This window comes from Meriones unguiculatus, chromosome 11 (assembly GCF_030254825.1).
Source record: "Meriones unguiculatus strain TT.TT164.6M chromosome 11, Bangor_MerUng_6.1, whole genome shotgun sequence".
Taxonomy (NCBI): domain Eukaryota; kingdom Metazoa; phylum Chordata; class Mammalia; order Rodentia; family Muridae; genus Meriones; species Meriones unguiculatus.
In genome coordinates, this window is record NC_083359.1 from 41,539,628 (window position 1) to 41,566,546 (window position 26,919).

At 51.0% G+C, this 26,919-nt stretch overlaps 1 protein-coding gene across 6 annotated transcripts; it reads right to left on the minus strand.

The window, feature by feature from the left end:
- Positions 1-2,975: 2,975 nt before the first annotated feature.
- Slx4 (SLX4 structure-specific endonuclease subunit) lies at positions 2,976-26,688 on the minus strand. Of its 6 annotated transcripts, XM_060364067.1 has the most exons (16): positions 26,613-26,688; positions 23,825-24,557; positions 22,088-22,312; positions 18,470-18,659; positions 17,417-17,629; positions 15,403-15,611; positions 14,974-15,290; positions 14,416-14,629; positions 13,956-14,035; positions 12,991-13,137; positions 12,342-12,508; positions 9,289-11,561; positions 5,484-5,586; positions 4,695-4,868; positions 4,452-4,565; positions 2,976-4,067 (listed from the first exon to the last, which is right to left on the minus strand). In XM_060364067.1, exons 2-16 carry the CDS (start codon positions 24,180-24,182, stop codon positions 3,680-3,682), a joined length of 5,172 nt encoding a protein of 1,723 aa, XP_060220050.1. In that variant the 5' UTR covers positions 24,183-24,557; positions 26,613-26,688; the 3' UTR covers positions 2,976-3,679. The 6 variants fall into 6 exon arrangements, with proteins under 6 accessions (XP_060220050.1, XP_060220049.1, XP_060220047.1 ...); XM_060364066.1 differs by having other exon boundaries at positions 4,452-4,868; positions 5,484-5,583; XM_060364064.1 differs by having other exon boundaries at positions 4,452-4,868.
- Positions 26,689-26,919: the final 231 nt, after the last annotated feature.

Genomic DNA, 26,919 nt, shown 5'->3' on the forward strand with positions numbered 1-26,919 from the left:
GTACCAAGACAGTTGGCATGTCACCCTGCACCCACCGAAACAGACTCCATCAACAGGAGGTAGCTGTTAGGGGGCGGCGGGAACCAAGCGAGCATGGAGGAAGGCAGCGCCGGGGCTCAGGTCACGCTGCCGAGAGACAGCTAGTGGGGCTGGGGTGCGTACGCTTGCAGGCTGGTCCCCCGTGACCTCCTTCTACCAGACCACTTCCTTCTCACCCCAAAGCTCTCTATTCTACATATCCCTGTGAGTCAGTGGACCCCAAAGACAGGTCATCTGGATCCTGAAACAGCTGAATGCAGCTGTTCACAGCAGGAAGGTCACTATCCCTCAAGGTGTTCTGCTCTGACGGAAAAGGTAGGTAAGGACATGACTCAGTAAACAAAGCAGAAAAGGTGCAGTAAATGAGCTGTTTAGAACGTCATCTAGTGACAGGGAGCAAGCCATTTAATGCAAAGCCACCGGGTGAGCTGGGTGGCGTAGCCAAGTGACAGGGGCCTCGGCCTTCAGCCAGCACTGGGAGCGACAGTCTGAGTTCCGCTGTTCACAGCAGCCTATGTGTAGGGATGTGAGGCACCATCGAGAGGGGAGGGGCTTTGGTGGTAGGTTAGAAGCACTGTTTCAAGCCAGGGGTGGTGGCCACGCCTGTGATCCCAGCACTCTGGGAGGCAGAGGCAGGCGGATCTCTGTGAGTTCAAGGCCAGCCTGGTCTACAAATAAGAGTCCAGGACAGCCAGGGCTACACAGAGAAACCCTGTCTCAAACAAACAAACAAACAAACAAACAAACAAACAAACGGAATGCTGTTTCAGGATCCCTGCCCATCTCCTTCCCTACTGAGCACAGAGGAACATCCAGGAGCTGGAGGACACAGTGGTGGCCCCTTGAGACAGAGCATAGCGATAGGCGGTGGCTGTAGCCCTGGCCAAGGGGTGCAGCAAAGATCCCTGAAACCAGGCACCTACCGATGCTGGAAGCCACATGGGCCTTGTGGTCAAGAGGCCCAGCCTGCAGCCTCTAGGGATCTGGCAGGGGAGGAGCCTCCTCCTCCCTGACAACTGTTGGAAGCATCTCAGTAATGGCCACCAGCCTGTATGTGGGCTATCCTGGTGTGTGCGCATGACAGCACACACATTTCTTCAGGATTCTCTTCACGGAGAATTTCTGTTCCCCAAGAGCAAGACAGCAGGGAGGCAGTGGGCTCCGTTCTCCCTAACTTGGGGAGTGTGGGGCTTCCTGCCTGCAGCATGGGGGCCTTTCCCTGTGGGACCCTTATCTGACCTAGTGGGCATCTCTCCAGGCTGGGCTGTGGTCCAACACAGACTGCTCTAAGTAGACAAGCCTGGGCCACGGCAAGGGCTGGACCACAGGAAGAGGAGGCTGGAGGTCTGGTCGCGTCACTGAGTCATGTGTAGCTTACAGTGCTCAGTGAGCACTCTGTTGTGGGGCTAAGTGCTTTCTCCTTGTGCTAATCCGCAAAGGCAGGGTGGCCTCTAGCGGGGAGCTCCTCCTCACTTCATCCGGCAAGCGGCCCCTGTGTTGTGGCTTCAGCTTTACCGAAGGTGCAAGGCAGCCAGACACCTTTCCTCATCCAGTGGCTGGGCAGCGCTGTGATGCTGGAGCCAGTGTTTTCCCAGGTTCCTCTTCGGCTGCCACTGGCTCTGATGGCTCCATCTTCAGTGCAGGGGTTCATGCTAACCTCCTCCCTCCAGAAGCAGCAGCTCCTCACTGGTTGTTTTAACACACGTGGATGGTGCTGAATACGTAGGTTTAGGGGTCCAGGCTCTGTCGTCTGACTACCCGAGGCACACCTGTGCTTTAGCCTACCCCTCAGCCTGGCTGCTTGCCGGAAAGAAGCCAAGTGGATCTAGCCTGGCCGGGTTAGGGTGAGGCTGGCTCAGCCACTGGCTCCTCTCCAACCAGAGGCTCTTAGCTAATTTTTTAAACTCTTCCCCCAATATGGACAACCTGGAGTCTTCACTTCTTGTGGCTCATGGACATTTTCTGAGGACAGTAGGGGTTCCCCGCTTTTCCTTAGGGAGGGACACACAAAGCGTATTCCAAACTGTCTGTCTTGACAACTCCATCTCACTTCCCTCAAACAGTCCATCCTAAGGGGAAAAAACCCTTTATAGGAGAAATAAAACACCTTTTAGAACAGGCCAAAGGCTGGGCGTGGTGGTGCACATTACCACATTACCATTAAAGGTGGTACCACCTTTAACCCCGGCATCTGGGTGACTGAGGCTCGAAGATCCCTGTTAGCTGGACAGCAGCCTAGCCTGAAAATGAATTCCAGGGCAGGCGGAGCTACAGTGAGATGCTGTCTCGATAGATGACAGACAGATAGATATACAGACAGATAGATATAGAAGCCACTAAACATGGCTTCTAATTGCCTGTCCGTCAGGAGCCATGACCAGGACACATTCCACAAACAAAGCTTCATTTTCACCTCCCTAAACACCGCTGGCCTCTGAGATCAGCACACAAACCTTTCGAAGGAATCTGTCCTTGATGTTACCCTAAGGGCCCAAGGATGCATTTCTCTTGTAGTGCTGGGAACTGAACCAGAGCCTTAGGTATGTTAAGCAAGTCTCTTACCACTGAGCCACACTCCAGCTGGCTGATCTGTCCCTATGGTCTGCACACTTCTAGGTCAGCGTTGTACGCCCAGAGCTACAAGCTGGCTCAGTAGGTCCAGCAGGACCAGCCCAGCACTTGAGACACTCCAGGTGTAGACTGTGTCCCTGGTCTGCTTCCCTGAGCAGCAGCAGCAGCTGGAGCTAGTGCCTGTTGAGGGCACCATTAGTGTGAACAGAGACAGTGAGTGCACAAGCAAGAACAGAGTATCTCTGCCTGTTATGGAGGAACCACAGGTAAGGGGACAGTAAGCAAAGGCATTGGTGAGCAGCAGGGAAGCGGGGCCCAGGCTCACTGTCTGTTCCTTATGATTTTCCCAGAGAGGAGCATCTAGGTTTATTTAGTTAGTTAGTTTTAAATAAAGCCTTTGTTTTTATTGCACATCATATAAAACAACTTCACTGTATTCAAAACACACAAGGACATTCACAGGCTGTGGAAACCCAAACTTCTGGGGTTTTTTGTTTGTTTGTGTGTGTGTGTTTTTGTTTTTCCTGGCCCTCCCCAGGGTCCACACATGGGAGGAGCCCACAAGCAACATGCTTACTTTGGGGATCTTCAGTTGTGCTAGGCCCTACTCACAGTCCTGCTTGGAGGATGCTGGTGACAGTGACAGGTGTCTGGGTAGGCACCAGGTCAGAAGAGCACCTATGACATGTGGTGTAGGCTGCCCAGGGGAGTCTGGTCTGCTGTGGGCCTGGGTGGCTCTGAATGCTGAAGGCAGGCAGGGCCCAATGCCTACCCCAGAATATACTAACAGGGCAGCTTGGGTGTGTTGGACACAGAATGGCAAGTGAAGAAGGCTCATCTTGCCCCGGTCGGCTGGTATGGCCTACTGCCTCTCAGAAACATGTAGGAGGGGGACCCTGCTTGGGCCAAAGGGACAAACCTGGCACTGACTGAGGGAGGGTGGGCCTGCTCTAAGTCCAAGGACAACACGGGGCTGGTAGAGAGCGGGAGACAAAGTATGCTGGGTTGTTGACCTTTACACAGACACAGGCTCGTGTCCTATAATGCACCTGTGGAGGCCTGGCCTGCTCTAGCTGCCCAGGCCCTCTGGCAGGACGCTACTGGGTCGTGACTTCTGAACCTTTTTCTTTCTGCCCGAGGGCTGCCGTCTCTTTTGTCTCAGCTTCTCCTTCCGGGCTGCAGCAGTGGTGAAGGTGATGCACTGAGCATCTAGGATGTCCAGCAGCTTGCCCATGGCCACAGGGATGCCATCCTGCTTCAGCTCAGCCTGTAGCTCGGCCAGCTCCAGAGGCTGGTATGTCAGTACCTTCCTGTGCAGGGCAGGCTTGGAGCAGATGTAGCGTCTCACTGCCTCTTCCGTGTCTGCGGCCTGGAGGGCTGCCTGTGACGCGCTGACCCCCTCTTCATCCTTGTCGTCGCCCACAGCCTCGAAGGCAGCTCCAAACTCACCGGAGGAACTGAAAAGGACAGATGCTGTTCTGTGACACTCGATATCAACAGGCCCCAAAACCAGGAGCCCCTTTGGGGGAATGAGTGTTTTCACGGTTCTGTTGGGCTGGCGCGTGACAGGGCTCCGGACGGCATCCTACTGTCTCCACGGTTCCTGGTTCCCTCCCTGGCTGGGCCAGCATGGGTGGCATCTGAGCCCCTGATCTCCATAGCCAGCAAGAAGACACAAGCATATAAGGAAACCACAGGGTTCCCAAGGCCTGTGGGGACTCAGGGAGCGAACCTTTAAGCCACGTGGGCTTCCGACAGAAACCCAGAGAGCAAGGGGCTGCCCTCTTTCTGACCCACCTCTCAGAGGACCATGGCGTGACCGGCCCTGCGGCTTCCATTACCTTTCAGAGCTAAAGGAGTTGTCGCTGCCATCCACAGAGGTAGCCACTGATTCCTGGGAGGCTGGGAGCTGGGTGTCCCCATCAGGGCCTGCAGGCAGCTCTCCAGCCGGCCACCTGCTCGGGTGGGAAATGCTCTCACTGAGCTGTTTCTTCTGAGGTTGATGACTCTTGCTCTTAGTGGGGCCCTTGGGTCTCTGAGTCCCACGACCTGCAGTGGCCTTAAGCCGGGTGTAGCCTCCTGACCTTGAAGGCTTGCAGGTCTCAGTGGTAGGTGCCTGGCCGCAAGGTCCCTGCAGGGGTATCTGGGAGGACTGAATCTCAACCTCTGAGTCTGACTCCAGAGTCTGGTGAGTGTACTGGAAAATCTCCTTCAGCTTCAGAACCATCTGGCGTTTGGGCAGAGCGCGCACTCCAAACCTGCATGTGGAAAGAGGTGAACTTCAGGGTCCGACAGCGCAGCATATCCCCACACACTGCTGCCTCAGGGGGATGCATGACCTCACTGCACACAAAGCTCCGAAGCCAGCTTCCGTGAGCATGCAAAGCTGACCATCTGGCCACATGCCAACGAAGCTTGCTCTAAAGGCCATCCACACCAGATGTGCTCCCAGTGTTCTGAGTGACAGGGATGGCATCACCAACTTCCTAAGCTGAAGAGCAGCGCTGGTTGGGATGCGACAGTTTTCACATTATTTAAAGAGTGAAGTCTCCTTCCTTGGAAGGCGTGGCTAGGGTCCTGTTTCCACCGGCATGGAACACTGAGACCTATTTCCTGGGAGTAACCCACAGGAGTCTCAGCTGTTAGTTTTCTGGAGCTCACATCTGCTCAGAGTTAAGGAAAGCCCAGTTGTCCACCCAACTCACACAGCCACACTGGCTCTGCAGGACAGACGGCAGAACTCCCAGCCCCCTCTGGGCCCGAGCCAGCTGCATCTTCAGACCTGGAGGCCGAGGTACAGGCTCTTGCTACTTTCTGGGCCTGGTTATTGCCAGGAGACAACCTGAGAGGAAGCCTGAGGGAACATGACCAACCTGTCCAGTTCTTTCTTCAGCACTGGGGTCTCCATGATCGAATACCTCGGCATTGGTGTTATGGGCACTTTGGGGGGCAAGTTCCTTTTCTGGCTAGCACCTTCTGGACAAAACACAAGAAGCACATGACCCAGGGTAAGAGGCATGGATCTGCTACCACTTTTTGCCCAGAGAGTACCACCATGGGAAATGACAGACCCCAACAGACACTGTGCCCAAGGAGAGGCGCCTTCAGCACCTGGAGCTGCACCTTCCCACTGGACGGCAGCACACAGCAGCTGCGAAGAACACAGCACTAATGGCTGCTGAACAGGCTCCTGGCTCTTAGCAAAACAGCCCTGCACCTGATCTAGTCCAGCATTCAAGACCCCCTGCTTCTTTTCCTGATATCTTGGTGCAGTGACAGCACCAGCTGGCAGCACTGACCACTTTCAAGCTGGCTCAGACATCAGCACTTCCTAGTTCAACAATGAAGAGACAATGCAGGCTGCCTACCCTCAAGCCTCAGAGCTTCAGTTCCGCCCTTGGGACCCACATAGTGAAAGGAGAGGACCAACACCCGCAGCTGTCTCCTGGCCGCTGCGTGTATGCACACAATAAACAGATACTATACAATTATAAATAAACAAAGAATCAGGGCAAGCCTTTCTCCAAAGAAGATACATGAACGGCCACTAAGTCATAAAAAGGCACTCAGCGTCACGGGCCATCAGATATCACAAATCCAGTGCAGTATCGCTTGACAGCCACCGGGAGGAGGACATGAAATGCGTGGCGGGAAGGGGGAGAACTGCAACCTTCGGCTCACGCATTTCCTGGTGGGGTGTAAGATGAAGCAGTACATTTGGGGGTAGGAGTGTGGAGGGGCCTCAAAATGCTAGCCACATAACCCAGCAATCCTGGACCTAACCATCCCAGAAATAAAACTTAGGCCCACACAAAACAGGATTAGTTAGAGTAACCCAAATGCCCACTAATGGATGAATGGAAACAGTATTTAGATATGATGAAGAAAGAAACAGATGAGCTTTGAAAATCTGTGCTAAGAAGCCAGTTACGAAAGATCACACATTGTATGATTCCTCTTAAGATGCTTTGGAGGACAGGGTGGCAGTGTGGCACTCGCCTTCATCCCAGTACCTATGAGGCAGAGGCAGTAGATCTCTGAGTTTGAGACCAGCCTGGTCTACAGAGTTCTAGGACAGCCAGGGCTACACAGAGAAACCCTGTCTGGAAAAAGAAAAATGATTCCTGGAGATGCCAGGAGTAGCGGTGCAGAACTGAGTGGAGGGAAAAGGATTGCCTCAACTTCCAGGACAGTGTGAGCCAGACAAGAACACAACTCTACCTGCCTACAACCACAAGCTAGGGCTAGAAACTCACACTTGTAATTCCAGTGCCTTTGGAGGATGAGGCAGGGGGATTACTACAAGTTCAAGGCCAGCCTGGAACAAAGACAGAGAACGACAAAACTCCCAAAACCAAAGACTGATGGGAAAATGAGGCCAGCTGGTTCTTTTCCCTTTTGTGATTGTGGACAAGTTGGAGACTCAGCTCTTGTCATTTCCATCCTTGAACTCAGACTCAGATCAAAGTACCTGAGTCTCAAGTCTCCTGTACAGGTTCTCTGAACACTGCCTGGGAAGTGGTAAGAAATGCAAATTCTGCATCGCAGGCAGCTCTGTGAGCAGAAGCAGTGGGGCGGTGGGCTCTCAAGTGTGTCAACAGCCCGGTACCCTTGGGGACGTAGGAAGGAAGCAGCAGCCAGCTTACACTGCCCCTCAGCATGGCTTTGTGACTTCCCGCTGTCTCCCCCTGCCAGGAGGCAGTGGCTTTGAGCTTTTCTGAATGGCTGAAATGCACGGGAAGTGCTGCCCTTCCATCAGTAGGTATGGCCAGGGTCACGCTCCTGCACTCGCCTCGGTGTGATCTTCGTGTGTCTGCGGTACGGGGTGGCCCGCGGTGCATGCTAAGCCCTCTCTGTGCTGCTCTACACTGTACTGTACACAGGCCCATCTTCTTTTAAACACGAGAGTGATATTAAAAAGCTGAACGTGAGCAAGCACCACTTAGTAGTTACACTGTTGGGCAACTGCCAGCTCTGGTGGCTCTCAAGCCAAAGGAAGCCTTGTATGCAACGGAAAGCTGCCTCCCTCCACCCCAGGAAACCTTCAGCCTGTGTGGTAGCACGCTTTTTCTCTAGGTTCACAGAAAAATTAGTGATGATCTGTGACTAGCGTCTATCACCATCATTTTAAATCTCATGCACACAGTGCGTGTCACCAGCACCTCACTCCCTATGACAAGCAACACTCCACCGTGTTGGGGTTCTCTCAGCTCCTGGCTGTTGTGATTAGTTACTCTGAATGACTGTCCGAATCCCGGGTTTCAACTCCTCTGGACAGATAGTAGAGAACAGAATTTCTGGGTTCTCTGACATCCCTCTTGCTGTGTGAGGAGGCACGAAGGGGTCGAAGCACAGCACTGGATGCCCCTCACACTGTCCTGAGGACAACCTGTCTTCTGAGACATCTGTCCCGGGAACGCAGGGCGCGCCCGATGATCCTCCTGCACTGGCCGCCCAGCAAGCCCCACCAATGCTCCTGTCTTCATCTCCCCGGTGCTGGGCCACAGCTGTGTGTGACCATGCCTGGCTCTTAATATGGGCTCTGAAGATTGAACTCAATCCCTCGTGTTTGCACTTTATGGATTGAACTATCTCTCTAAATGTCGTTTCTTTACGCCTTTCTTTTGGGTAAGTTTGGTCATGTAGTGTAGTTCATGTCAGCTCTAATTCTTAACATTCCTGCTTCAATGTCCTGTGCTGGGATTACAGATGTGCACTACCCAGATTGCTTGGGGAAATTCTGCACTTGTTTTTTGGTTTTGAGACAGGGTTTCTCTGTAGCCTTGGCTGTCCTGGAACTCACTCTGTAGACCAGGCTGGCCTCAAACTCAGAGATCTGCCTGCCTCTGCCTCTTGAGTGCTGGGATTATATTGAGTGTGTGCTACTATACTCAGCTTTTTTTTTTTTTTAAGAGTGTGAAACTTGGATGAAACTTGTATATTGTTGATGATGACCTTGAACTTCTGATCCTCCTGCCTCCATCTCCCAAGTGCCAGAATTATAGGCATATGTCACCACACTCAGGCTTATATATTTAACACGTGGTGCAGGGATTTAAGGGCCTCATGCATGCTAGGTAAGTACTCTGCCACTGAGCTGTATCGTTAGTCCACGTACTTAGCTTTTTTAAGGAACCACACTTTGCCCATCTTAAAGTTGGGATGCTTGCTGACAGTTCTAACCTCTGGGTACTGGGTCAGTGTTCTGGAGGTGAGTTCACTGAATGGGACTGTGAATAAGTGCATTAGCTGAAATACAGGCAGCCAGCAAATACTGACTCACTGCTCATACACTTACTAGTATACCCTCAGGAGCCAGCCACTTCTCCCTCTACAGGGGAGTCTGGGGACCAAAAGGAGGGGTCTTTGGTTTTTGGGTTTTGTTGTTGTTGTTGTTGGTTTTGGTTTTTCAAGACAGGGTTTCTCTGTGTAGCCTTGGCTGTCCTGGACTCACTTTGTTGACCAGGCTGGCCTTGAACTCACAGAGATCAGCCTGCCTCTGCCTCCTGAGTGCTGGGATCACAGGCGTGGCTACCAGCCCTGCTCACAAAAGGAGGGGTCTTGCCCAGATGAGCAAGCCCTTCAGCACTGCTGGCCCAGGCTCCAGCCCAGACCTCCACATCCCGTTAGTGTGAACAGTACAGGTCAAGACCCGTCTTGGGCCTCATAGCCACTCACTTGGTGTCTCTGGCCTGTCTGGCCTCCAGGCTCTGGTGCTCAGCACTTGGGCCACAGGTGGAGTCTCTGGAGAGTGCCGCTCTTCCTCCTCCCAGTCGTCCCACAGAGCCGAGCTAAGGACACTCAGTTTGCTGCTCCCAGGAGAAGCAGCCTGTGAGGACTGCTCCTGAGGCTCTCTCAGAGCACCGTAACTTCCTCGGATAGGGGTGGTGCCCAGGAGTCCTGGGGAGTGTGGGTCCCCGCTTCGCAGAGTCTCCTGGCCCTGGCTTGCGCTGGGACTGCTTGTGGTCAGGGGGCCGGTCCGCTCCAGATTCAAGTGGTCAATTGGAATTGGGGAGAGGGGCTCATGCCAGCAATAGTCACCCATGGGACCTGGGGGGTCACCATCTAGCACAGGGCTGCTGTTTCCTTGATGGGAAGCTACCTCCTGCTCATCATCACTGTCCCCAACTTCTACCACTTCGTCAGCTGCAGCTTGATTTGGCAGGCATGGCCTAGGTGATGAGGGTTTCTGGGACCACCTGGTAAAATCAGAAACAGGACACAATGGCTGTGAAGAAGAGAGCTTGCAGCGTTTAGGGTGGTGATGGGGAAGGCTTCTGCTGTCTGGGCATCCACTGTCAGAGTCTCCTTGAGTAACAGACTGTGTGTGCGGCATGATCACTGAGAACTTCTGGGCTGCTTCCGGCACAGTCCCGAGTTCTAAGGAAGGCCTGGGGGCCTGCTGAGCAGTTTTATTTGATGGAGTCCTGCTCGTAATCTTAAGGCTTTTGATTTGGGTCTGTGATGAGCAATCTCGGCTCTTGCTGGGCCCTGGGGTAGCAGGCACCAGCCAGGAGGTATCTGTAGTGCTGTCCTCTTCCAGGCTATTCTTCTGGCTGCAGAACAGCCAGGGGCTCTCTCTGTTCCTCAGAGCAGACTGATTTTCCAGGTGTACCTCATCTTCCTGCTGTGGCCCAGCCTCTGTCTTCAGTGGGCTTTGGAAATGTTCTTGGTCTTCGTCAACATCAATGACTGAGAACAGTTCAGAGGACATGGGGCTGACCTCCAGAAGTCCCCTTCTTCCGGGGGGATCTTTAGAAACAAGCTTTGTCTTGGTGTGCTCTAGCTCCAGCTCTTCATCTGAGTCCAGTAAAAGGATGACCTCGTCCTCTTTCTTCACATGACGCAGAGGCTCCTGGGCCCCGGGGCTCAAGCGCTCAGGAACTGACTGGGTCAGGTCAATGGGAGGAGACTTTGCTGGGGAAATCAGGGTGCCCCTATTTTTACGTCCAAACATGGGACTACTCTGTTTGCCTTTCTGGTGGTGCCTTTCTGGTTTTTTCAGTAGTGTGAGAATGTTACTGTCTCTCCGCTGCTTAGCTGGTGAAACTGGAAACAGTGAGCCTGGGGAAGCCACCTTAGAAATGCTACTGCGAGACTGGGACACTGCTGGGGACAGACTACTCTTGTGACTTAGGTGAAGCCATGGCTGGCTGGGACTTCCACCCACAGGAGACTGGGACAGGGGAAGGCAGGCCCGTGGAGGCGTCTGCTGCAGAGTTGGTGGATGGGCCATCTCTGCCTGCCTCTCCCTGACAGGGTCACTCTGCTCTTCATGGTCACTTGTTTGTGACAGTTCAGAAGATTCTCTTTGAGGTGATACAAAGAGCTGTTTGTAGTCACGGGCCTTGGCTGAGTGCAAAGGTAAACATCCTTTGCTCCTCACCTGGTGGCTCTCAGGAAGGAAGCTGCAGGAGCTGGGGAGGTCCGCTGGCCCCCGCAGTGCGTCCTGGGTCTCTGCTTTCCCTGCCCAGTCTGAGCACTGGCCCTGGAGTGGAATGGAATCTCTTTCATGCTCCCAACTAGCTAGTGCCTCTTCTTTTTCTAGGCCAGATGACTCCATTTGTTCTGTATTTTCTAACTGTCTGTTACTCTGGACACCTGCCAGTGTACGCGCAGAAACTGGACTGTCCTCCCCGAGCTGGTTAGTGTCCTCCTCTGTATCTGCTGCTCGTTCCCCCTGGAGTAGCTTCCTCTGGGTAGCTGCAAACTCATAAATTTCTTCCATTTCTGTTTCATTCACTTTTTCTCTATCTTCTTCACAGACCTCTGGTTTCAACAAAGTCTCTGCTTCCTCCTCTTCATCTACCCACACTGACCTTAAGAGTTCTTGGAAATTCTCTGCTCTGCTTTTGCAATTCTCATTTTCCTTCTCCTCCTGTTGCTCCCCCTCTAAGTCCGCCATGACAGGCACTTGTTCACACAGCTGAACAAGGTCGCTCACGCCAAACCTGCAATGGGAGATACTGCATTATCACTGCTCCACACAGAGCACCTGCTGGCACCTGAGACTGGTGGCCAGGGCAGATCTCACGAAGAAGAACAAGGACGTTCCTCTTGTAGCCTTTCCGCTCATGCAGGAACACACTTGGTCATAGCTCTAGATATCACTTTAACTTCACTGCTCACAAAGTCAAGGTGTGTCAGACTGAGCTGGCAATCACCAGAGGTGGTACGACCACAAAACCAGGCAGCACACGCCGCCCTGAGAGTCGCTCAAGACCCTGCGCCTAAGAAAAGCCACAGTAGACAAAACTGTTGGCGGACAGGCTGATCAGAAGGCTCTGAGAGCCCATCAGTACCTCTCAGACCCCCACTGCTGAGCTGTTCCTTTTCCAAAAAGGCACCAAGATTTACACAGCCTGGGATGACTGAGCGCCCCAGAGGTGTCCAAGCTGTGGGAAGAGGAGAATGCCTGGCTGGTGCTACAGAACTATAGGGGACAATCAAGAGGCGGTATGCAGGGTCTATGTGTGAGGCCCTGGGCTGTGTTACCATCTCACTAAGCCAAGTACAATTCTTCCCACCCAGCTCTTAGCACCCCTGCAAGCACACATTCTAGCCAACTATCATGCATGGTTCAGGGCTGGTTATAAGCTTCAGATTAGAAGATACAATGAATATGACGGGCTCAGCCCTAACATTTGGGCAGCACAGCCTTCCTTGGATGTCATTCTCCTGATCCACGTCACCAACTAAAGACTATGGAGGTGTGGAAAGCACAATCGCACCTTAGGGCCAGGGAACGAAGATGAGGAGCCAGGCTGGGAGGCATGTCAGTGTCTGCCGTGTACAGATAGTTCAGAAATGCATGGGCGACCTCAGAGCTCACATCATTCAGCAGGATGCGCTGCGTCAGATCTCCATCCTCTACGGCAGAGAAGCCTTCAGCGCTTACCTGGAAGCACAGAAGGCTCATTATAACCTGGAGTGACCAATCATCTGCCTAAGGCAGCCTGAGATCCTGGGGGTGGGAGGCAGCCTTGTGTGACAGAGGTATCAACTCTAGGTATGTCCGACTTGGGGCCTATGGGTCGCCTATAGAACAGGACAGAAATGAATATGGCCCAAATACATTCGCAGATGATAATATCATACTGTAGTACTAAAAGGCTGGACACTTCTGTGTCTAGAACGTTGTGTCAAAGACTGAGCAGTTTGCTGGGTTCCTACGTGGCGGCTCAGGCCTATCATATCAGCATGCAGGAGAACTGAGGCGAGAAGACCACATATTCCGAGAGGGAGGGAGGGAGGGAGGCAGGCAGACAGTGGTCATGAGATTTCACAATGATGCGAATACGAGTGGAGAAAGGAGGCAAGCTTACTTTCTAGAAAGAAGAGAGCTGGGGGGAGGAGGAGGCACCAGGCCCGTGCACTTACATACTGAATGAGAAGCGGACATCGGGCATAGAGAACAAACTTGTGGGCATAGAGCACCTCCCCACTGTCAATCTGGAACTGGACGTCACTCAGATGTGGGTTGTTGACCATGGCCCCGAAGTCAGCCACCAGCAACCCAACAGACCGCTGTAACGGGAGGGGAAAGAGAGATCTGTCAGCTCCCTCTCTCGCTTTGCTAAGTGCCCATGGGAGGGGTGTTAGGGCAGACCAAGAGCCAGGACCAAGCTCTCCTCTCCAGCATGTGCACACATGAGGTATTGAGGTTATACCCCTGAGTTACAGTCATGACGTCATCAAGCCAGCATCGCAAATGCTGCTTTCTTTCTCTATCACAGTGTGTTCCCTGACCTATGGTGAAAGGGACAGTCGTAACTAAAGGCATTCTCATAGCTAAGCACTGCATAACACACCAGTATACCTGCTTCTTAGGTAACCTGATGCAAAGGACCAGACCCTCAGCGGAGCTGTTCAAGAACCCAGTGCTTCCCAGTTACATGCAGGAACATCACCAAGATGGGCCTTTGTACAGGATGGTCCTTAGGGATTGACACCCGCTTTATGGAGTACCATCTTCCAATGTTGTTCATGACCAGCAGAGTATGCTGGATCGGCAGTGGGAGCCCACCCATCATCCAGTGGGTCGCAGTGAGTCCTTAGTGGATAAAGGAAATCACTAAGAAACAAGCACGCAGAACAAATGCCTGCACAAAGCAGTCACTGGGCAGTGATGTCTGGGCTCAACAAAGCTGGCACTGATGACTGGCTGTTCAGGAAACCTAAAGTGTCCAAGCACAGCAGTGACAGAAGATGTCGTGGCAGTGACCCAAGAGGGGAGACAGGAGGTGTGCAGCTCTCGGGATTGTCAGGGTGTGCCATTTGGGAGACAGCACAGAGCCAGGGCAGAGTGACGAGTCGACCTGTGGTGCGGAAGCCTTGATACTTACTGAGGCATCCCTCTTAAGGGTCGTCTTAGATGGCAGGACAAACCCAGCCAGTGGAAGGCTGCTGGGGACCAAGTCCAACCCTGAGAGAAGGATTTATAGATCAAAGCAATGTCACCTCTCAAGTGTCAACCCTAGGCTCAGCTGAACATGTTATTTAAGGCCATCTTTACTAAAGCAGCCCTCCCCCAATTATTTTCCCCATCTCCCTAACCGGGAAGTAAAAGGATTGAATACAGACAAAATTAGCCCAGAAAGCTCTGTCTTTGGCTAAAGTTTAAGGAAGATTGTGAGAACAACAAATGTTCTGCATTGCACTCATTTCTGAGAAAAAACACAACGGCACCTAAACCACACTCTCCACTGAACTGAGAAGAGCACAGAGCCTCCCAGGAGCCCAGGCCCTGGTTCTACCCCACCTCAGACTGCAGGGGGCAGGCCCAGTGCCCGCCCAGTGTCTCACCTGGGGGTGCTTCCAGACTGCTGGGCCATGGGCTGGAGCTCAGCCCCTCCACTGCCAAGTCCACGAGGTCCTGCAGGGCTTGGCGCTCCCTCTGGCTGGAGGACAGCAGTCGGTTACTGGGGCTGTGGCCCACAGGAGGGCTGCTGTGGGAAGCAGGGAGGCTTTGGGTACTTGGCTCTCCCTGCTTGGGCAGCGCCAGCGTTAGCTCAGGTTCCTGAAAAAGGTTGAAGAGCTGGTGAGTGTGGTTACTGTCACGGACACACACTCTGCTGCTGCCACCCTACCACGCAAAGCTAGGACAGGACGCAGGTTCCAAGGCTCTCTCAGGGCTGGCCATGGACTTTGCATTTTAAACCAGGAATGTGCTAAATCTGGGAAACCAAAGTCTTTCTCAGCAGAAGTGCTACTGAGAGAAATGAGGAAAGAAATAAATGCCTCCGTTGCTTCCTCCCTGTTGTTCTGCTTATTGGACTTCTCCTCATCCTGCCAAGCTAGCTGGCTGAATTTCCTGACTACACAAAGCCCATCCACACATGTGCTAGGAGGAGCAGGGCTCACCTGGGTACGATGTTGGGACACAACTGGAGGAAGCAGGCCCACTGTGTAGAAGGACCCCTCAGCCCAGGCTCCTGTGAGGGCACTGCATTCCCACAGAAAATTCTGCTTTCCTTCAGGCAGCTGCATTCGCCAGCCCGCATGTTCCAATTCTTCCTTTAAAATCTTGCTGGCCGGAAGTGGTGGGGTGCAGGACAGTTCCACTTGCTCTGATAGGAGCTGGGCAGCACGGTCCTCAATCTGTCTACTCGTGGTCTCGAAGTCTTGGATTAACAACAGTGGGGGACACACTGGGGGTTTCTTCTTGCGGCTTTTCTTCTCTGGAGATAAAAAGAAGTAACTCAGTCAGAGGCGGTTCTGAGCACTTACCCCAGAGCAGCTGGGATAACTCTCAGCCACTGGACACAGCTCTCCCCGGCCTCTGCAATGTACCTGCTCCCAGCCTTATCTTCTCGGAAAAAGCATTTTCCAGCCTGAGTTGGGGCACACCTGGACACTGCTCCATCTCAGAACGAGAAAGAGCCATGGCCACCATCAGGTCTTCGGACGGAACCTCGGGCCGGCTGACTTTCCCCCTCTTCTGTGGCTCCTTCTTGTTGGTGGCTCCTTTCCATTTCAAACCTCCAACACGATTGCTGAAACTAAAAGGCGGCCACAGAGAAAGGTGAGCGGGTGGCTCTGATTCTGGGCCTGTCCTATCATACAGGAAACAGGAGCGATACATATGTTGCAATGAGCCAACAACGACTTGCGTTTTCTTGCCTGTATTCCTTGTGGGCTCATTCGGTCCAAACCTAGAAATTCGGCACAGTGCAGACAACAGAGAGCCTGGGCTCCTTCCTGGCCACCAGTGGTCCCTGCACACCTAGATGTAGCCAAACCTAAGAGTCTATAACTTCAAGTAAGCTCTCTGTGGCCAATGAGGTCTGCCCTGAAACTTCAGATGTCCCCAAAGCAGTCCTGGCCACAAAGGACCCTCTCCTTCCTTCAGGAGGCCACAGCAGCACCTCTATCTAAGACCCCAAAGACAAGGCCTCCTCCCAGTTTCTGCTGCCACAAATCAGCTGCCCTAAGCTGCCCTGCCTCTGCCTTATAGAGGGCTTATGTGAAGGTCTCTCTGGCGAGAAAGGAAATCCATTCTTTTTTTTGAGTGAGCCCCAGCAGCAGGGCAAGCAGGGGTTGTGATAGGAAGCAACTCTGAGAGCCTGCCCTGCAGCTCTTGTCCCAACTAGGCTTTTGCAGAAGTTCATGCTCTCTCCTACACAGGGGAAGCTGGAGACTCTTTGAAGATGTAAACAGTCCCTAACCCAGCGAACTGTAAGCAAGAGGGAGGGAGCCAGCCACTAGCCAGATTTGCTTGAAAAGCAAAGATGACGCTGCACGCTGTGCCGTAGGCAGGGCTTGGGCAAAATCAAGCAAGGAGTGCGGAGGGCTAGAAGATGCTCAGATCAGCCTGTGTGCTGCAATTCTGAGTATTCCAAAGTCCAAATACCAAGGTCTGGTCTTCCTAGAGGAACATTCAAAGCCGACTCAGAGAAGATTTAAAGTTCAATTTCTATTAAGTGTCTACTCACCAGCCTTCTAGAAGGACCCATGTACATCTAGTTTCACCATTTGGAGGCATTTTAAGTGTTAATACAAGCAATGCCCTAGACATTCTAAGGCTTCGAGGCTTCCTGCCCTGTAGCAATAGTACGATGTGCAAGGTGGCATGCAAGGTGCCCTTTGTGACCTCAGCAGCAGCTGATAACCCACATACGAGGCAGGGAACAGGATAAACAGCTTCCCACAGGAGTTGGGTGCCCATGCTACCTTTGTTCCCTGTCAAGCTGGGGTCAACTGAGATGTTCTCGGCTCAGGGACAGTGAGAGGAGCTGACCCTCTGCTGCGCGCATGCCTGGAGTCTGCATGCTGAGGACCACTTCCCAGCTCTTAGGGGGGGCCTCCTATTTTAACATAAGCATGGATTTGTGCCGTTAACAAAAATAAATTCTTAGGGGGGAAAGCGGGGGTAAATATGAACAAAAAATTGTATGGGATTCTCATAGAATAATATATAGCCCTATAGTCTACCTAGTCAACTCTTTGAACTGTGCTGAATAATTTGACATTAATGGCATGAAAATGAAGCTACACTAGGTCAGAAACATGCTGCACAGCCAAGACATCAAGTGAAGCAGATACTAAACTCCTGGCTGCACTAGAGTGCTCACTGCAGGGTTAAGGGACTGGCAACATCACAGAAAGGACCTCAAGGAAGCAGCAATTCTCTGCATGAAGGGCCCAAACATGCTCCTAAATCCTTTTTGACTGTGTCCAATCTCCTCAAACGTCTCATGACAGAATTCAAGAGATAGCTAGTTCTCTCCAACACTAGAAAAAGCTTTTAAAAACAAGTGTAACTGGAGTGCAAATACCATTATTTGGCTGTCTTCATTTGTCTTACCTGGGTACCTGAGGGCTGCTGCCCACCTCGGGCTGAGCTGTCTGCAGCCTCACAGCCTGAAGCAGGAGCTGGGGAGCCACTTCCATCTTCACTGCACACTGCTTCAAGTGACTGATTCTGCTCTTGTTGGTGAGGAACGGTTTCCCACATATTGGGCAATCAGGGATCCGAGATGGAGCAGGGCTCAGTGCCTTTTCAGCCTCATCCAAACATCTGCAGGATGTCAGCAAACACAGGGCCACCCTCTCAGGTAACAAGGGTTATAGCAAATGCTTGACCCACATTGACATGTCAACGCGCTCCCCAAAAGCTGATGCCCTCATGCTACCTGCATGTCCCCTGGCAGTCAGCCTCAGACACTAACGTTAGGTTTGTGTTAGCAAAGGTGATTAAAGAAATCAAGGCTAGATCAACACAGAGTCACGTTATAATCCAGCAATCCATACCCAAGTAAAAGCCCCAAAGAAATAAAAACAAGTGTTCAAACATGAAACACATGTTCACAGCAGCTCGACTCCAAAATCCACATGGTGGAAAGCCAAGTGTCCGGCCATGGAGGAAAGAGTACATACGTGTTCTATCCAGACAATGGGTTATTATTGTGGCCATTAAAGAGAGCAGGGTTGGGGGTTGACACGCTGACACACAACACACAGATGAGCTCTGAGAACACAGTTAAGTGGAGGATGGACATGAGCATAAAGGTTGTATGACTGCCCATATGTGAATGCAAGCCAGAGACAGACAGATGGGAAGCAGTTGTCAGGAGACTGAGGAAGGGGCAAGAGACAGTCACTTCAAGGGCAAAGACGTTGCCTTTGGAGGGGATGAAAGTAACCCAGAACTGAGGTGCTGGCATGTGCACAAGAGCCGAGGACGTGGGCCCTGTAAGTGATCAACTGCATCGTGAGCACTCTGTCTCGGCGGCTTGTTCAGAAAGGGGGTGTGTTAACGGCCCTGAGGGGCTGCCACCACGCGAGGCGTCGAGCGCCCCACTGGGGCTAGCAGGCGTGTGGCCACTGGCCTAGTAGGGGCTGCCCTGGCTGCTCCCACCTGTTCGCATGTTTCTCCCTCCGCGGCACAGTCATTGCCGAGAGGTTCTTCTGACACATCTGGCAGAAGAACAGCCCCTTCTCCTCCAGGCTGTCACAATGCGAAGATGCTTCTGCCCTTCCGAACTCCTGCTGCAAGGCCAGGGCCACGGCAGCATCGCTGTCCATGGCATGGAGCTTGGCCTTATTCTCTGTGGAGAGGCATCCAAGAGCCGTGAGAACAGACAGCCACCATGACCTTTTACCTCTCTGCCTTGTCTATAGCTCTTTCATCATGGACACTAGGAAGAGCACAAAGAAGCTAAAACCTAGCAGCACTGTGCAAGCCTGTTTACAGGCACTGCCTAGACAGCATGGCCCTGGGCGGGGGCTCTAGGGCAGGTCTTCCCACAGTTCAGTGTGCACACATTTCCTGGAGACTCGTTCAAACACAGGATTTGTGGAGTCCAGCTTACGACTCTACATAAGTCACCTTTTTCTTTTTTCCCTTTCTTTCTTTTTAGATTTATTATTTGTACAGCATTTTGTCTGCATGTATGCCAGAAGAGGGCACCAGATCTCATCATAGATAGTTATGAGACACCATTTGGTTGCTGGGAATTGAACTCAGGACCTTTGGAAGAACTATCAGTGTTCTTAACCTCTGAGGCATCTTGGAGATGCCCCAGCTTTGCCTTTTCTAATGCCGACCTCTTAATGAGTGTAACAAAAGGATCAGGACACTGTGAACTGCCTTTGGCAAGCAAGAGTCCCCTTTTTAGCATCAGCCCAAAGGACAGAATGATTCTGACCTGAAGATAGTTCAAAAGGTGGCCCATGTGATGCCTCTAAACAGACCCCTGGACTCAAAAAGAATATGCCTGGGGAACTTGACAGCTCCCCAAGTTGGTGAATATCACTTTAGTATACAACTCTTGCCACGAGCTAAAACAAAAACAAAATAAAACAACAACAAACAAAACAGCACAGCACAACTTCATTTTGGTGCCTTATTTCTGTTATGGTATTGGAGATCACACCCAGGACTTGATGTGTGAGAGAGTGTGCAACTGAGCCACAGCTCCCGCTCTTCCCAAGCAGAGATGGTGTGAAGGGCACCACACATAAGTACCTAAGCGCCAGAAGGGCTGACAACTCAGCAAGATATCCTGTCCTTGTGGTTGAGATTCCTGGGAGCTCTCCAAGTGAAGACAGCAAGCGCAGGATCTGAGACCCCATTAGTGATTAGCTGTGGAACCCCACTATTGTTTCTTCCTATTCCTTTATTTTAAAGTGAGTGCACATGCGTGTGTGTGTGTGTGTGTGTGTGTGTGTGTGTGTGTGTGTGTGTGTTCATGTAGGCCACAGGTTGGTATCATCTTCACTGATCACTCTTCATTTAACTGACCGGGGCAGGGTTTCTTCTGAATCTGGAGCTTGTCAGTTTGGCTAGTTTGGCTATTCAGTGTGCCCCAGGGCCCTCCTGCATCGGTCTCCCCAGCCCTGGGATGACAGGTGGGCTCTCTATACCTGCTCAGCTTTGATGTGGGTCCTGAGGATTCAACTGCAGTCCTCACGGTGTGTGGTAACCTCTTTACCCAGTGAGCCTTTCCCTAAAACTCCCTTCTTTTGCTTCTGTACATACTCATCAGAGATGAAGATCCACACTGCTTATAGGCTCACCTGACATGAGCTTCTAGCAATACAAAGTTCATAGCCCCTTTTAAGAGTGGTTGCCAAGCTGTTTATCCCAGAGTGCTCAGACCTCTGATTTACTTACAGTGCACCTATAATACAAGGCACAGGGGAAAGATGAAATGATGCCATAAACAAATAACCAAGCAAATCCAGAATGTGGCACGCGAGAAGCCAATTAATTAGTGTGGACTTTTCAAAAGTTACTGTAAAAAGAAAACTGGGAGCTGTTCTATAGTCTAACCTAAAGAGTCTTTATGCAGAGCTGAGTACGATGGCTCAAGCTTATAATACCAGTCTTCGGAGTGAGGGTTAGGGGCAGAAGGATTAACCATGAGTTCAAGGGCAGCTTGGTCTACATACTGAATTTTAAGCTACAAAGCAAGATCCTATCTGGGGTCCCCACCCCAAAAAGATTACTGGAGCTAAAGCAATACACAGCATGTGAACTTTGCTCAGGAAAGAAGCAGGCTCCAAAGGTTAGCGTGGGCCACTGGAGGACTGCTATGATGTCAGGTATGAGAGAACCGTCAGTGTCTCTCCCTCACTTTCAAACAATAGCGAAGAAGAATACACATCCCTGTAGGCATAGAGCATGAGTATTTGGAACCATTTTGGGTCTAGTCTGCTCTCTAATTCTAGAATCATAAACAAAGCTACTTAACATATGAAACATATGAAAGACGAGGCACAGAAAGCGTGTGTGTGGCTAGCTGTCAGCATCTGTTGAATCCAGGTAGAGGGCACAAAGCAGCTTCAACGTGTGGGCCTTGATCCCTTTGGGGGTCGCATGTCAGATATTTACATTACAATTCATAACAATAGCAAAATTACAGTTATGAAGTAGCAACAGATAATTTCATGGTTGGGGTCACCACAGCATGAGGAACTGTATTAAAGGGCTGCAGCATAGGAAGGTTGGGAAGCACTGACATAAAGATTTCTTGTATGTTTTTGTCATGTTGTTTTGATTTTTGGTGTGTATGTGTGTTGTTTTGGTTTTTGGTGTGTATGTTGTGTGTGTGTTGTTTTGGGTTTTGGTGTATGTGTTGTGTGTGTTGTTTTGTTTTTTGGTGTGTATGTGTTGTGTGTGTGTTATTTTGGTTTTTGGTGTGCATGTGTTGTGTGGGTGTTGTTTTTGTTTTTGGTGTGTATGTGTGTTGTTTTGGTTTTTGGTGTGTATGTGTTGTGTGTGTGTTGTTTTGGTTTTTGGTGTGTGTGTTGTGTGGGTGTTGTTTTGGTTTTTGGTGTGTATGTGTGTTGTTTTGGGTTTTGGTGTGTGTGTTGTGTGTGTTGTTTTTGTTTTTGGTGTGTATGTGTTGTGTGGGTGTTGTTTTGGGTTTTGGTGTGTATGTGTTGTGTGGGTGTTTTTTGTTTTTGGTGTGTATGTGTGTTGCACACATGTGCGCACCGCCATGGCTCGAGTCCTCAGACTTGCACAGAAAACACTTTATACACCTAGCTATTTCCTTACTGCAGTTTAAAAGCCAAACACATAAACAAACTTTCTGTGAAGAGTAATTTCATAACAAGTGGGGGGGGGAGCGAGAAGGGAGGAGGGGAAGGGCAGCAGTAAGGAGTCCAGCAGAAGAGCAGCTAAAGAGCTGGCTCAGCGGTCAGGAGCGGGGAGCACTCCTGCAGAGACAGAGCTCGGTGCCCAGCACTCGTGTCACATAGCTCACAGCTGTCGGCAACGCTAGCTCCAGGGGATCCAACACATTCTTCCAGCCTCCACAGGCACCCATGGACATAGCCCCACACAGACACACATGTACACATAATTAAAATAATAAATCGTTCTTATGGGACATTTTGGTCTTTGGCCAGCTCCCGTGTGGTGGTGAGATAAGGGTCAGAAAAGCTCTGTACGGAAATGAACAGGCTGCCTTCCACTGTTTCTTACACAGTGCGACGCAGCTTAGAAAGTACAACATGCTCACCGTACCGTTTCCCACCACCTCTTCTTGAGGGCTCCTTGGGACACTTTCTTCCAGTGTGGTCTCTAGGGGGGGTTCTTCTGCAGCATGTCTCAAGCGCTCAGGGTCTGCCCTCTTGAACTGCTTCATCCGTTGGAGAACCAGCTCTGAGGCTCTGGGTTTGGAGGGACTTGGCACACCAGTTGCAGTGAAACAGGATGGAAGGGGCTGGGAGTCGCCATTGGGAGCACTCTCTGGCAAGGAGGAAAAGATTCACAGCATTTGTTCTATAGACTAAAATCCAAAACGTCCTTCACCAGTCAGTTCAGGTTTGACCTGACTTGAGTGAATATAGTGTGTTCATTCACTCACTGTGCGAATGGACACATGTCAATTGCAGGACACTGGGTGCAGTGATTGCTGATGAACTTGGGGTTCTTTGGGGGGTGATGAAAATGTTCTCAAGTTAGGTAGTAGTGGTGGTGGTTGCACAACTCTGAATGTGCTAGAAGCACTAAACTATATACTTTATGCATGTGCAAATCACAGAGCTTTCAGCAGCTGCATGAAGGGAGCATGAATGCCCAGAGCACCTGGGCAGCACTGCAGAGTCCTTCTGCCATCTCCAGGGGCTCCACTGTGCCGTCATTCGTGGCACACTCTGGACCCAAGCTAGGAAAAATGTCCTCTTTGATAAAGAGGTGAGAAGCTAGGAACAGAAACTGGGAGCGCAGAGGGCATCTTACACTCAAGACTGGTTTTCAGTTCTGTGTGAAGAGGGTACGGCAAGCATATGGCTGAGGATGCCAAGGACGGCAGGGCAGGAACCTGAACCCTCTGAAAGCCTCTTCAGCCTAACCAAACTGGCCTGTCCCTTCCAGTTGCGCCTACCTTAGGCACCATTATTTTTTTTGCTGATGTGCCTATTGTCAGCTTCATGAACAGTCAGACAACTCCCAGGGCACAGAAAACTCACAGAGAAACACTCAGAGGACTGGGCAAACTACGGTCCCAGGGCTAGGTGTATTTTTGCAAATTCAGTTTTATCAGCACCCATGCATTTCCACATCATCTAAGGCTGATTTCTCTCCACAGCAGCCATTAGAAACATCTGACCCTCTGTATCTAGGAAAGATCAGTTCCAGGATCCCCTGAAAATTTCAAAACCTGCAGATGGTTTCCCAGTACCTTCTACACAATGTACTATCTACATTTAACCTGTATACACCCAGTGTGCTTTAATTCAGCTAAGATTAATATCCAGTATAAAGTAAACACTATATAAATAGTTGCTACACCCATTGTTAGGGAATAAAACAAAAAAAATAGTCTGGATATATTAAGTATAGACTATTTCTTCTCTCAAATGTTTACCATCAGACAGAGCCTTGGAATCCCACAGATACAGAGAGTCAACTGTAGCTGCAACACAAACTATATGATCTGTAAAAACAAAGTATTTTACTCTCTGACTCTCTGGCTTTTTTTGTTTATTTGTTTGTTTTTTGTTTTGGTTTGGTTTGGTTTTCTTGAGACAGGATCTCTCTCTACGTAGCCAGGGCAGTCCCAGAACTCGGCATGTAGACCAGGCTGGTCTCAAACTGACAGATATCTGCCTGCGCTTCTCTAGAGCCAGGATTAAAGGTGTATGCCACCACACCCAGCCATCTGGCCTTTTACAGCAAGTTTTCTGAGCCCTGGTTCACAACACACATCACTTTGGTTCCGTTGTGGGAATCAGATCTGGCAATATCCTGCCTGGTTACCTGTCTGAACGCTGTGTGCTCTTTCACGCAACACAGGCTGATCTGGGGCAGGAGCAAGAACACCTCCCTTTCCATTCACAGGGAGCGCAGGGTCCCCTTCTTGGGGTTTGGATGCCCCTTGCTTTTTAGTCCTAGGGGCCTGGCTGCCTACTCGAGGTTTCTTCTCTGGAGGGCCTTCAAGGGTTTTGATCCTGGTGGCAGCTTGACTGGATTCTTTCAGCTTGCCTCTTTTCTGAGGGTTACCAGAGGCTTTCCGCTTCTTCCTGTCTCCTGACACATCTTTGGTTGCATTTTTTTTCACCCTTTGGAAAAAGCAGGCACAGAGTTCTTTGAAATCATCATCTGACTCATCCATCATTTGACCTGTTTTAAGTTTTTCAGGTTTGTCTTTAGGGGAGTGAGGGCCGATCTGGAAACATGTCCACAGATGAAAAAGTTGTGTGTAAGCCGCTTCGGCCTTATCACACTTCTGCCTCACTAGGGCTTTTCTTCTCTCTGATTTACTTGGAGACTTTGCACAACTGTAAACACAGTACTGTTCTCCTCTCCGTAAGCATTTAAATATCTTTCTTCAATTTGGACCTGTAGTTAAACAACTTGTTTAAAAACTTCCCTCTGTTAATGCTCACAAGTCCGACAGCTGCCTCTGAGATAGAACATGTCAACTCTGTAATCAGGTGGTTCTCCAGGATCTCCACAGTGAGAAAGGGCATGCATTCATCTAATTTTGCATCTGTGGAAAACCAAAAGCATCTAAGTATAATTAGACAGCTATTGCTATTTTATGTACTTTCTTCCAGGAAGGTACAAGAGCATGTAGGGTGTGGGTAAAGCTTCCAAAAACAGTCTGGTTAGATGCATAACTGTCCCACAGTATGTCTCTCTCATACACACAATAACTCACACATACACACAGTCTGCCAATGCATATTCTCCAGGGGAAAAAAAAGCATATAGCTTGGGAGCATGTTTTTTCTGAAACTGGAGAAAAACATGACGGCTGGCTGCTATGTAAATACATGTTCCCCAAATACAGGGAGCTTATCTCCCTCGGTGCCCTCAGCGGCCCAGCTATCGCTTTATCAAATATTGCAAAATGAATAAAGCGATAAAGGCTGTGTCCTTGTACACCCAGGAGAGAAAAAGGCCACTTTTTTCTATCCTTAGTCCACAGAGCTCTCTAAACTACCTGCAGGCAAAGGCTGGGCCTTACGGGTTTCCTAGGGCACACAGTGCATTGAGGTTCAAAGTGAAAACTGAACAATCTGGCTCTGAGGAGACAGCTGAGGGGGTGAGACTGCTCAGTGAAGAAGCATAGGGACCTGAGTATAGATGTCCAGCACCCATGTAAAAAAAAAAAAAAAAAAAAGCCAGGCGTGGCAGCACTCACTTGTGACCCCAGTGCTCTGGAGAGGGGAAGGGAGACAGACAAGAAGGACTGCTGAAACTTGATGGTTAGTCAACCAACTTGAAAATTTGCAAGCTCCAGTTTTCAGTGAGAGACCCTGTCTCTAAGGGATAAGGCCAAAGTTGTTAGAGCAGTATACCCAACACTGTCATCTGGCGTGCACATGCACACACACACACACACACACACACACACATCACTCTAAATAACCCAACTGCAGAAATCTATTCATTTGAAATACAGTCTTAGAGAAGTTTCACCTACCCCTTCACCTGGGCCTCTCATTCCATGTTATCACACATGGCCGACACAGTGACATCTACCACAGCTTATAATCATTTGCAGTGTAACATTTATTGAACGCTTGTGTTCCAGACACTGTGCTAATCGCTTTTCAGATCTTTAACTCATTTAATCCTTAGAACTATCCTAAGTGACACAATGCACTGCCATCTTTTCTTTGGAGTGGGGAATCAGGCACACACAGTGTAAGGAAGAGTTCTGAAGCAGCAAGGCAGAGGTTCTAGGGACTGCGGCTCCAGGGTATCAGATCCCGCCTTTTTATTCCCTGAATTATCTGTTAATGAAGTTCAGCATATCAGGTTAGGTATACATTTATTTACTTTGTTTTTTTCTTTGGCTTATCTGGTACCTAACTTGTAATAAATGCTAAGCAACTATTTGTTGAATTCAAGAACTTCAAAGAGTTTGACACAGTGGGAATGAAGAGAAATGGTAGAAGGGAGAGGCTTGCGGGAAAGAGAGGTCAGTTTACAAGGGCCTGGAACATCAGACAAAAACAAACTGAATTTTGTCGCGCGAGCTGTGTAAATCTCACAGTTCATTAGTGCTGAGTCCCCACATTTGACAATGGAGTCGTAAGACTGTCCCCCTCCGGTAGGAGCTCCACGAATATCTGCTAGACGACATAACGGATTCCACCAGGCTGCAAGCTTCCAGGGGGCTGGGGACCCCTGCCCACTCAGCATCCTAGCTGCCTGCCAGCCTCGAGCAGGCGTGGAGGGAATGAATGATCTGGGCGGGGCGGGCCCTCTGTGCTCACCCCTACAGGTGGCCCACGGAAGGGGACTGGGGCCTGCCTGGGGAGACGTCCTAAAGCCAGACAGAAGGTTCGGATCGCTGGGCTGTCCGGGGGCTGTGGCACTGTCCCCACCTCCCTCCGGGCAGGCGCGGACCCTGCCTGCCAAGCGCAGCTCGCGCCACTCCACCGCAGGCCGGTGGAGATCGAGGGGCCGCCGTCCGAGGCCGACAGACAGCCGCCGTCCGGCCTCGCAGGAGACGGGACGCCGCGGGAAGTGACAGCCCCCGGCACCACCACCCCGCCCCGGTCACTCCAGCCCGATGCCGAGCTCCTCCTACCTCCCGCACCGCGACCGCACCTTCTCAACGGAGAGCCGCGGACCTGCGCCTGCGCCCTGAGGCGGTGAGCGGCGAATGTTGAGTGCGCAGGCGCAGAGTCTGCGCGTGCGCAGACCTGTGCATGCGGTCCGAGTGTGAGAAGGGGCCGAGGGTCGTTTTCCGGTCTTCTACTGCGGCTGCCCGCGTTTCCGGGCGGCCTGAGGCGGGGCGAGCTGGAAGTGGGGTTTTGCTGGCTGCGCGCTGGTAGAGTGCGCTGCCCCAGTTCTGTTAAATGCTGGGAAGCCTCGGGTTGAGGGTAGTTATTGTC

What these genes read in the sequence shown, in the direction of transcription:
- Slx4 (XM_060364064.1), bottom strand. Translation starts at nt 24,182, where the DNA reads ATGATGGATGAGTCAGATGATGATTTCAAAGAACTCTGTGCCTGCTTT. An exon ending in TGTCCCAACATCGTACCCAG is followed by an intron (nt 14,630 to 14,973) that starts GTGAGCCCTGCT and finishes AACCTTTTTCAG; the next exon opens with GAACCTGAGCTAACGCTGGC. An exon ending in CAGTCTGGAAGCACCCCCAG is followed by an intron (nt 14,036 to 14,415) that starts GTGAGACACTGG and finishes TCCTTCTCTCAG; the next exon opens with GGTTGGACTTGGTCCCCAGC.